This window comes from Pangasianodon hypophthalmus, chromosome 10 (assembly GCF_027358585.1).
Source record: "Pangasianodon hypophthalmus isolate fPanHyp1 chromosome 10, fPanHyp1.pri, whole genome shotgun sequence".
NCBI lineage: Eukaryota > Metazoa > Chordata > Actinopteri > Siluriformes > Pangasiidae > Pangasianodon > Pangasianodon hypophthalmus.
The window spans coordinates 23216252-23228771 of record NC_069719.1 but is presented as its reverse complement, the minus strand read 5'-3'; the positions used below and the strand labels follow the sequence as shown (position 1 = coordinate 23228771).

Below are 12520 nucleotides of genomic sequence, written 5' to 3'. Positions count from 1 at the left end.
CATGGCTCAAACACACATGCCCAGAACACACATGCTGATTAGGAGCATGAAAAAAATTGATGTAAAGGTTTACATCGCAAAAAAAAAAAACTTTGTAATTGATTATTAAAAAAAAAAGTTAGCCCACTTTTTTTTCCCCCACACAGATGAAAATTTCATTGAGATTGGCCACACTTGGGTTCCTCTATTCTGTTACATCTACATGCAGTCTAATAATCTGCTAAACAGAAGAATGATAACCATGTAAACAGATTTTAATCTAGTTAAAATCACTGACATTTTGAAGCAGATACAGTACATGGATTGACCTTAGTAAGGGCAGCATTTACGTCAGACATTTAGCTAGGATGCAGAAACAGTTAAAAAAAAATAATAAATAAATAAATAAATAAATAAAAAGCAGGGCTAAAACTTTGGTAAAGGCTTTTTTGCCTGCCCTTATTCCCAAACCATAGTTTTCATAGTGGTAACATTAAAGGCTTCATATTTTTTGTTTTATTAATGGATAATGTGTGCATTTTATCTTTTTTTTTTTTTTTTTTTAAAGAGCATCATTATGCCTGAATTTCAATCAAATATGAAGTAATTATCTAACCACACTCAACTTGTGGTCTCTATATTTTCTACAAATTTCTCAATAATAAGCACTGCGTTCCTAGTGTGCAGATACAGACTGTTCTCAAACATGAGGTCTTCACGTGCTGACTGTGTGATTGACCCAGTGTGCCTGTGCCACCTATAGGTAACTGTATATTAATTAAATATAAACTAGAGGGTGTCCCAAAAGTCTCCATACATAGGGAAAATTAACACTTTTTAGCAAAATATCTTCCAAAATTTTGCATACGTAGGTTTTTTTTTTTTTTTTTTTCTTTCAAAGATAGATAGCCTTTAAGAATGCCTTTGACAAAAGAAGAACGTATTGAAATCATTCTCATGGCTGGTTCGGGAAGTTGGAACTAACATGGCAAGGTTATGATGGACTTTAACAGGAAACATGGCAAGAACATCACACACGACACTGTTGCCAAACTTAGTAACAAATTCAAAAAGACTGGAAGTGTTGCAGACCAACCAAACAGTTAGGCGTCCACAAACATCTACAACTGACGTGGTGCTGGCAAACATAGTCCCCTATCTATGGAAACTTTTGGGACACCCTGTACAATATCACAAGCCATATTACGTTCTTTAAGTCAACACTACAATTTAAATACAAAGTATAGGCAGAATTCACCGTAAAAATCAGACTAACGACAAAAGAATAACCACATACACTCACTGTCCACTTTAATAGGAACAACTGTACACCTGCTTATTTACGCAGTTATGCGGCAGCAGCACAATGCAAATAATCATGCAGACACAGGTCAAGAGCTTCAGTTAATGTTAACATAAGAAACTGAAATACTCAAAAATACTCGAAACTCAAAAATTCTGCTGATATAACAAGTTTTATTCTATTCCCTAGTAGGGATATGGGACCTAACCACCAAATTTGGCGGCAATATTTAATGATAACCCTGTCTTATAGCTGTTTATTAGCTTCTTTAGAATTGCTTGATGGTCGCCTCTTTTTTTTAATTTTTTTATTTTTTAAACAAATGTCAACATGTTTTTGATAATTATTGAGGGTCACACTCTGCTGATACCAAAATTCTGAAGACAGATAAAAATCCTTAGACAAGCACTCAAAAGTAGGTTTTTCATATTAGGCAAATTATAAAAATTTGAGTGGGCAGAGCTAAATGGTCAAAAGCCACAGTTTGTAAGGCGTAAGGAAACAAAGCATTTGGGAGAAAGTAGTTTCACTGTACACCTTATTTTACCAAAGGTATGCTTGTGTTTAAGGGCAAAAACATAAATAGTGCCCCGCTGAGGCCAAGTTGAGTAAGACTATCAATTAGGGGGTCCTTAGAGGGACCATACTTTTTAAAAATATTTTATTTTTAAGGTTTAAACATACAATAGCAACAACAGTGATAAAAATATTAATAATAATAATAATAATAATAATAATACTAAGAAGAAGAAGAAGAAGAAGAAGAATGTAGACAAAATAAAAACACAAAACAAAAATAAATAAATAAACTGACAAGGCTGTCAGACATGCCTTGTTCCAGGAATATTTAAAAGAAAAGAAAAAATGATAATAATTACAGAATCAAACAGGGTCTGGTATAAATCTAAACCTCTTTTAAATTATTCAACAAAGTTCATTGTGATTGTGTTGTGATTTTAGCTTGCTACAGTGTAATTGGTCCATTTGTACAGTGAAAAGCATCTCACTCAACCATCTCTTAAAGCATGGTGCATTTGGGGACATATAATGTTTAATGTATAATGCTGTGGGAAAGTAGAGGGGTAATATTCTAGAAAACATATAGAAATCGTTGTAGAGTAGCCATTTTAATAGCATTGATGCATCCTATCATTTGGAAAAAAGTAAACTCCAGCTCTCAATATTTGCTTTTAGTTTGCCAATCATGCATAGAAAATTTTGTTTAAACAAATGGTTGGGTTTCTTGGTATCTTGATACCAAGATATGTAAAACAGTCATCAACCAATTTAAATGGTAAGGAATTCAGGAAACTGGGGCTGAGGCTCTTGGTAATGCTCATGAATTCACTTTTACTCTAATAGATTGTGTATCCCAAAAGTTTACTAAATGATTCAATGTAGTTTAATCGATTGGGTACAGACACAACCGGATCAGAGGTAAGTAATAGCAAGTCATCAAAATATAAATTCACAAGTCTTTCAGTGTTTCCAAATTTAATACCATGAATATGTGGATGATTTCTTATCTCTATTGCCAATGGTTCTAGTGCTAAATCGACTTTCAAGTTTTGTGACAATGTTTACCCTGTCAAATTCCTGCTGAAAGCTGACTGGCTGATGGCAGCCAAGTTTCAGCTTAATCAGACACACGAGTTTTGAGAAACAGTTATCGGACATTAGCTCTGCCCCTTATGCATGGCCACACCCTAAACTTTGCACATGACCTCAAATCTTGTCCTGTATAGGTGGTTTTCATGAAAATCTATGCAAACAGTCATGAGTTAGAGCTGTATAAGTAATTAGGCCATTAGAATTCAATGACATGTAGTAGCCATATTATTTAAAAATATCAATATATTTTCCATAATTATTGGGGGTCACACTCTACTAAGTAGTCTGACACCAAAATTGTGAAGACAGGACAAAAATCCTAAGAAAAGTACTCAAAAGCAGGTTTTGCAGTTTATGCAAATTAGCTAGAAATCTTAGTGAGTGTAGCTAAATGGTTCTTGAGGCGTTTTGTTTGGGAGAACCTAAAGAAATAAGCAGCAAAAAGAATCACTGTAGGACTTACAGTATTTGGGATATGAGCCAGAATGTAAAACGTTTTGCTATAACACCACCATTAGGCCGACCGGGCTCATCTCTCTTGCATGAGTACCGGGAGGGAGTACTACATACTGACCAGGTTTCATGTCTGTGGGACCTACGGTTTGGTCTGCACAATCAGTTTTTGGGGAGAAGAAGAAGAAGAAGAAAAATTCATCAGTTTTTGTGATAATAGCTCAATGTTAGCTGTTTAAAATGCCTGTTGAAAAGCTGGTCACTGAGAACGTAAAACGAAGGAGGGAAAATAATTGGGTGTAATATTTATTTTATACAATCATTTTTGCCTGGTCTCGTAATGGCTGCCAATATTTCTGGCACTGGTATGTTTGTATGCATATGTAGCAAATGAAAGGAAAAACCAACTTGACTTTACCACAAGCCAGAACAATGCACCTTGGCAGAGAAGGGCTAAACACCATTCTTCCAAAAGACTGGTGTTTTGATAATGGTAGTGGAGAGCACTAACAGTCTAAAATCTCCTACAGGTGTTCAACTGGGTTGAGATCTGGTCACTGTAAAAAGCCATTGCACAGGACTTACATTATTTTCATATTCATCAAACCATTCAGTGAGTCTTCATGCCCCATGGATGGGGGCATGGTCATCCTGGAAGGGACCACTCTCATAAGAATAGAAATGTTTCATTCTTCAAGATGAACAGTCAGAACTTTGGATTGATTTGCTGTAACCCTTCCCTCTAAGGGGACAATCGGACACCAGTTTCTTAAAACTCACACCTGTCTGTATGTGTTTGTGCATAAGTCTTTATACAGAAAAGAGGGGAGAGTGGAACTGTTTACCTGGTCCAAGGTAGAGTACCTTGACTGGAGCGTGATGACCTCATCCAAGTGTGCCCTGAACTCTCTCCGTGATGCCTGGAGAAAGCCACACAACAGTAACTCACCTCATCCACACAAATACTGATATTAACCCTCATAGTCACCATTAGTTTTTCTCTCAGTCATAGCAATCTAGAGATTACACATTAAACACCTCCACAGCACTGTATACACTCACACCTATACTAAGGCTCTGCTAAGGAAATTATCAACAATGAGTAGGAACTCTGGATGTATTGACCCAATGTGTAATAATTTAAGAGAAACTGCCCAAAAAAACAAAAAAAAAACCCTGAAAAAATTATAACCGCATAATATAACTGGGAATATTATGCTGACTTCACCTTTAGCTTGCTAAAGTTCATCTATGGATAATCAACCAGCAACTTCCACAATACAAATGCTCTTTTATTTTCACAAACAATGTACCACTGTTTGCTATTTTATACATATACAGCAACAGCTAGAGAGTTTATGTACATATTTAAATAGAGAACACAATTATTGTACATTCTAAAAAGGTGTTTTGCAATATACAGAGAAATATACATCAGTTCATTTAAAATGAAGGTGTTCTGATGTAGGACAGCAATAAGAAACCATCTTGTGGCAACATGCTTCGGCAAGTAAAAAGACAAAACTATTAATATTCAGAAACATGAATATAAAATATGTATGGTAGATTAATAGCTAAAACTAGCAGTTATAGCACAGATTGGTAATAAAGATGGAATCACATGAAGAAGCAGGTGGTAATGGGTTGCTCCAATATTCTGATCTGAGATCAGCTTCACTGTTTCTCTTACAATAAACAAAATTAGGTTCTACATTGTCAGAACCGATCCCAAAATCAGTGTAAAGGGGCAGTTACAACCTAGACTGCTGAAATACCTCAGTAACACTACAGGCGGAAGAGCAGAAGGTGAGCTGCATCTGGGCAGTAATGACGGATAAAGGAAATGATTAAACCTAGTTTAGGGGAGAGGATGCACAAAGAGTGGAAGACTACAGCTCCTTTCACAGATAAGCAACAGCCACTGATGAATAAAAAGTGGATAATGTGGAAATAAAGTCAAAATGCCAAGAGAAGTGAAGAAAAAAATTCAGGGAGCTGTTAGCTCATATCTAGATTCTAACTTTACAGTTTTTACAGTACATAGGTCTACCAGTGGAAAGACTGTGATGGGTTGAGGACAGAATTCCAGAAACTGTATGTCTCTGCATAGTCTTGGTTCAGAGCTTATAGAACAGTTTATGGTTGTTAGATAAAAGAATGGATTAGTATGATGTGAATTAGCATAAAATGAAACTGACAGCTAAGTGAAATAGTACAAGTGGACACAAAAGTACTCTCACTGCAATGTAGGTATGGACTACAAGTGCACAAGCTACAAATGTAAGTGATGTTGACAGTCCACCCTCTTCCTCTACTCTCGAACACTCTAGTCAAATCTAGTCAAACACACAGTGTCTAGTTCAGCAGCCTTGATAATAACCATACTACATATGCTAATCTGGTTGTCCAGATTGTCCAAACTTTCTAGGCTTATCTCCTACTCCAACAGGTAACTTTGTATATGTTGCCCCATGCACATGTAAAGTAACTTGAAATTGGCTGACTGATTCCAGAGCCCAAGACAAAGATATCTTTTTCTCTCTCTTGGAGTATCTATAATAGTAATAGCTATCAGAATTTAAAAATAAAAATCATTTTAAAGTTACCTTTAAAAAAAAAAAAAAAACTTTAAAACAATGTGCTTCATCAAGCATCACTGAACAGTTGGAACCCATGAAGGGATCTCCAGTAATTGCCTTTTCTTTTTCTTAAATATACTGCTCAAAAAAATTAAGGGAACACTTAAGTCACACATTGGATCTCGATGAACGAAATATTCAAGTTGAAAATCTTTACTTATATACATTGTGTATTTTATTGAGAACAAAATGTCTCACTGGTCAATGGAAGCCAAAGTTATCAGCAAATTGAGGGCTGGATTCAAAATCACACCGAAAATCATAGTAAAAAATTGAAATTACAGGCTGATCCAACTTGCATGAATTTCATCACGGCAGCTCAAAATGTAAGTCAGTAGTGTGTATGGCCCCCACGTGCCTGTATGCACTCCCAACAACATCTGGGGATGCTCCTGATGAGATGGTGGACGGTGTCCTGGGTGATCTCCTCCCAGACCTGGATCAGGGCATCAGTGAGCTCCTGGACAGTCTGTGGTGCTACTTGGCGGCTTCGGATGCTCCGATACATAATGTCCCAGAGGTTCTCAATTGGATTCAGGTCTGGGGAAGGTGAGGGCGAGTCTGTGGCATCACTGCCTTTGTCATCCAGAAACTGCCTACACACTCTAGCCACATGAGGCCGGGCATGCACCAGGAGGAAGCCGGGACCCACTGCACCAGTGTAAGGCCTGACAATCGCTCTGAGAATTTCATTCCGGTACCTAACAGCAGTAAGGGTACCGCTGGCTAGCAGGTGGAGGTCTGTGTGACCCTCCAAGGACATTCCTCCCCAGACCATCACTGACCCATCCGCCAAACCGGTCATCCTGGATGATGTTGCAGGCAGCATAGTGTTCCCCACGGAATCTCCAGACTCTTTCACATCTGTCACATATGCTTAGTGTGAATCTGCTCTCATCTGTGATGAGAACAAGGCGCCAATGGCAGACCTGCCAATTCTGGTGTTCTCTGGCAAACGCCAATCGAGCTGCACAGTGCTGGCTGTGAGCACAGGTCCCACTAGAGGACATCGGGCCCTCATGCCACCCTCATGGAGTCTGTTTCTGACAGTTTGGTCAGAAACATGCACACCAGTAGCCTGCTGGAGGTCATTTTGTAGGGCTCTGGCAGTGCTCCTCCTTGCACAAAGGAGCAGATACCAGTCCTACTGATAGGTTGTTTCCCTTCTACAGCCCTGTCCAGCTCTCCTCGTGTAATAGTCCGTCTCCCGGTATCTCCTCCATGCTCTTGAAACTGTGCTGGGATACACACCAAACCTCCTTGCAACGGCACATATGGATGTGTCATCCTGGAGGAGGTGGACTACCTGTGCTACCTGATTGGGTTGCAACTACTGCCTCATGCTACAAGTAGTGACAAAGACCCTAACAAAACACAAAACTAGAGACAAATCATTCAGAAAGGATAAGGAGAGAGCAATTGTCTATAGCTACCACCTGCAAAACCATTCGCTTTTTGGAGGTTGTCTTGCTGTTGCCTGTCCAGTGCACCTGTTGTCACTTTCATTTGCACCAAAACAGGTGAAACTGATTCACAATCACTTATGCTTCCTAACCTTTCTGTAATTTCTGTAACTGGTTAACTGGTGACATGATAAATGAGTGTGGAATGGAGCAGCCAAATTTTACTGAAGTACTAAGCAAGTTTTCCCAGTGAATACAGCAGGTCGCATGTGCCACAAGAGTCATAACACTTCAATTTACCTGCATATCAGAAAAATCAAATACAAATACATGCATTTGGTTTGTTTTATGTACAGTATTTTAAGCAGTAAAGTAAATGTATTCTGAATGCTGGTTTTTCAAAACTTCATCTTGGAGCTGTATTGAATTCTTAATACATATTGCTGTAATTTGCATTCCATTACAGCCCAACCCACCTTCATGTACCTCAGTATCTACACAGATAACAGCCATTTCTACCAATGTACCTATGTCACTCATAATGACAGAGCTGCTGGCTAATCTCACATTCTGCACCAATCTCTTACGCTACTGCACGATAGAACTCAAACTCCAGGCTAAACTGTCTTTCAGACAACACAAACAGCACATTATTCTATACATTCTCAGCGTTCTGACTGTTCAGGGAAAATTATACTGCAGGTATGCAGTAGATATTGTGGACATAAGAAAAACAGATGAGTACATTAGCACCAACCTAATCTCATGAGAAATTTGCATAAATTTATGTTAGGGCAATGTGGATTGGAATCCAAAGATTGAGGGCAGTCCAGGCAGATGAGTGAACAGGAGTAAGAGCTAAATTTGGCTTTAATGCACTAAATCACTTTCATTGTTTAGCCTGTCTATCATGCCAATAGATGCAACACGAAACAATGTAAGTGAAAAAAGGACTGAAGGACAACATCAGAGGGAACCACTACTGCTTTGTGTGTAAAGCAACTGTGAGAGAGAAGGCAGAAAAACAAAGACAAAGAGAAAAACATTAGGACAGAGAGCAAAAATGGGTCCTTATTGTACATTCACAGTATTAGCCCTTTCGCACTTGAGTACTGCGTTTGTTACAGGGTTCGATGTCTTACACAATGAATAAATATACCTTTTCTGAGTAACTGACACATGGCTACTATAGAATCTCATATACTGTCTATACAAGTGTAGTTGTTTCATAATCCTTTATTAGCCATCAGTCTATGTGACTGTCAGAATGTTCACAAAACACAGCAATGTGTTAAATAAACTGTTGTTTGTTAGGTCACTTGATTTGCAGATAGCAGGCTTCTGAAATGTTAGATATTGCAGAATGGCCAATTTAAATGTCCAATGACAATGACATACAATACATTGTTCAGCCCTAGCCAACAGCTTGTAATCATAGTGTAGTGTATTTTTTTATCCTTATAATTAATGTTCATGCTTCATGTTTCACCGAGATCATCACACAGCACTGAATGTGAATACATACATGAGGAGGCACCTTGCAAAACAATTTAATGCAACCACAATATCTTTAATATATACATATATAATTTTAATTGTCACAATTATTGGCACCCCTAGAAAGGCTTATGAACAAAATGCAACTGAAGCATGTTCACATTTATATTTAACTTTTTTTATTATTTTTTTTTTTTAAGTTCACCTGAGAGTTTACTTAGGAGAAACTCCTAAGAGGTCATCCATGACTTCCTGTTTCCCCGGGGTATAAATATGTGGTGACACAGAGGCCAAATTACCTTAGTCATTCATCAACAGTGAGAATATTAGAGAACACATAAATTAAGTGAGACAAAAGTTTGTCACCCTTCATAACTCAGGCTATGACTAAAAATGTCCATACCTACTGTCAGGCAATAATTCAGAATTTTAAATCAACCAAGACAGTACTGAGCCTGCCTGGAAGAGCACGCAACTGTATTTTTCCCCCTGCACAGTGAGGAGGATAGTTACAGAAAAAAATTCAGGTATTTGAAAATTTGCAGAAGTTAACTGCATTTTGTGGTCACAGATTCTCCATATATAACTGGATGTCACCTTCATGCCAACAAACAAGTGCCAGAAGAAAGCTTTTTCTTTCATCTAATCACAAATGTGAATTGCATTTGCTATTTCAACTAAAAAAATTCTAAAGTCAAAACACTTGAGTGTTAAAAAAACATTCAATCTGTCATAAAAAGAAAGATGGTTATACAGAAAAGAATCCACACTGTTAAGTAAGGTGGAACATCTGTGATGTTGTAGGCTGTTTTACCTCCAAAGGACACGGAAACTTTGTTTGCATAAATGACATTATGGACTCCATTAAGTAGCCAGTGATTTTTTTAAATGGGGTTTTTCAGGGTTACAGTGACAATCATTATTCATCAAATTCAGCCTGTATAACTTCAATTCCATGTACAGGAACAAGGCTTAGATAATAGAAAGGAGAAGGAAAGAAGAAGGAAAAAAAGAAAATAGGACAACAACTAAGGGGTCAGACTATAAATAACACTTGCTGCGTTAATCACATCACCTTTATCCAAGTATAACCATAAAGTTTTCCAAAATTTAGAAGATTTTTTTGATGCAAGTTATATGTTAATTTTTCTAAGGGCAGTGAAGCAGCTACTTGCGTAAGCCACATCTTAACGAGGGCACTTCAGGTTTAGACCATAAGAATAATAAATTTTTTTAACCAGTTAGGTAAGAATGTTTAATGCATAAATAGCATCAGCATCAGAAGAACTGGAATATAAATTCAGCAAATAAACACTGGATGACTTGTTTATGTGTTTAAAAATCTTTTGTATAGTTACAAGAACCCCCTTCCAAAAAGTTTGGATCTTGCCACAATTCCAAAACATTCATTACAGAACCTATATTGACCTTGTAGTTGAAGCACAAATTAGAGATATTGGGGCATATTTGCTCAAGACGGGGATTAAGCAAATTCTATGAATAAATTTTGAATTGATTTGTGTAAAGTGATATGAGTACACTTAGGGAAAATGTTCACATATATGAAGCCCAAGATATCAGTTGCTTCTCAATATTTGTAAGTTCCAAATATATTTTACCCTCTTTTCCTTAAGGACTCAAAGAAATGCCTTAGTTGTAAAAATCTGTAAGTTAGTCAAATGATCAGAAGGCATCATCATTAAACAAATGTGAAAAGTTTGAGACTCCTTTTCACAGCCACACTAGGAGGCCATAATCTGCAGAGGAACATCTAGATTAAGGGGAAGTGGAGACCATAGAGATATGCTGGTTGGGATACTTAAATATAATCCTAATATCACTCCCAGCAAATAATGTGTTTGATACTACAAAGATGTCAGATATAGACTGTATCTTGTGAATTTTTTTTAGATAAAGGGTAGAGAACCAAGCAATCTTGGTTGACATCCAAAGGTGTCCATAGTCCATAATGAATTGTGTCTATTCTGAAACCAGCTCATCATACGCTTCATTTGGGTAGACTAATAGTAAAGTTGCATATTTGGTAAAAATGCTCCACCTAAATCTTTAGATTTGAACAGTTTGAGGAGCTTGATTCTTGGTTTTTATTGTTCCAGATATACCAGATATTCCAAGTACAGCAATACATCAGCAAATAAAGAAATAGGCACTGTTATACCTGATACACTGATTCGTTCTGATGGATTCAGCCAGCAGTTCTATTGCTAAAATATATAATAGAGGTGACATAGGACACCCTTGGTGGCAAAGACCATTTGTACTGATGGAGGCCAGAGGATCAGAATATACAGTCGGGTCTACAAGTATTTGGCCAGTGACACAATTTTTGTAATTTTGCCGGGACCAAAGGTTTCCCAGCTGAATATTGCCCAGAGCATTGTTCTGCCTCTGCCGCCTTACTTTCTTCCCATAGTGCATCCTGGTGCCATCACTTCCCCAAGTAAGTGATGCACACGCACCCGGCCGTCCGCATGATGTAAAAGAATACATGATTCATCAGACCAGGCCACCTTCTTCCATTGCTCCATGATCCAGTTCTGATGCTCATTTGCCCATTGTAGGCACTTCCGGCAGTGGACAGGGGTCACCGGTTTGCGGTTATGCAGCGCCATACGCAGCAAGCTGCGATGCACTGTGTGTTCTGACACCTTTCTATCATAGCCAGCGTTAACCTTTCCAGCAGTAGCTTTCATTCCCTATGCACATCAATGAGCCTTGAGCGCCCATGACCCTGTCACCGGTCCACCGTTGGACCACTTTTGGTAAGTACTAACCACTGTATACCGAGACGACCCCACAAGACCTGCCATTCTGGAGATCCTCTGACACAGTCGTCTAGCCATCACAATTTGGCCCTTGTCAAAGTCACTCAGATCCTTACACTTGCCCATTTTTTCCTGCTTCCAATACTTCAAGAACTGACTTTTCACTTGCTGCCTAATATATCCCAACCCTTGACAGATGCCATTGTAACGAGATAATGTTATTCATGTCACCTATCAGTGGTTTTAATGTTATGGCTGATATATACAGTATATACACATGCACTTAGTTACATTATATTTGGTGCATTAGACAGTTTGTTAATATAATGACAATGAAGGTGACAGAGAGGATAGCTGTCAATTTAATGTAAGCTTGTAAAGCTTACATTGTAAAGCTTGTTTTTGTATTTTAATACAGAGCAAGTGCCACTTGAAATCAGTGAGACAGAAGAAATCAGTCATAAAAAAAAAATTCTAAACTTGTACGTTGAGTTCATTCTTCATTATATTATATTATATTCTTCAAAACTTTCCTAAACAGCTCCAGACCTCCTTCCAATAACCTGCACTATATACAGAACAAACCGACACCAAACAAACACAGAGCAGGATGTGAACCCTTGACATGTTATGTTTATTGTTGGAATGTTATATTTACAACATAAGAACCTTGGACATAAATAAAAAGAAATATATACCAAACATAAACATAATGTAAAATTACTTTAAATGACTTTGCACTGCAAGCTGTCTAAACTAATGCTAACACACTACTCTATTTACTTTTACTTACTCATACTACCAAGGTTTGCTACTCTGGGGAAAAAAAAAAAAAAAAAAACAGCTGAT

At 37.7% G+C, this 12520-nt stretch overlaps 1 protein-coding gene across 30 annotated transcripts in view; it reads right to left on the bottom strand.

Moving 5' to 3' along the window:
- LOC113533992 (gephyrin) overlaps positions 1-12520 on the bottom strand; it is a 160434-nt gene that overhangs the window by 105358 nt on the left and 42556 nt on the right. For 24 of the 30 annotated variants that reach the window (XR_004578924.2, XR_008302570.1, XR_004578925.2 and 21 more), the window contains one exon: positions 4192-4266. The exons of the other annotated variants lie outside the window; for them this stretch is intronic. Coding sequence is in view for 20 of the 24 variants with exons in the window: in XM_053237842.1 (XP_053093817.1) it covers positions 4192-4266 (75 nt within the window). In the remaining 4 variants the exon portion in view is untranslated. The remainder of the gene's footprint in view (positions 1-4191; positions 4267-12520) is intronic. 30 annotated transcript variants of the gene reach the window in all.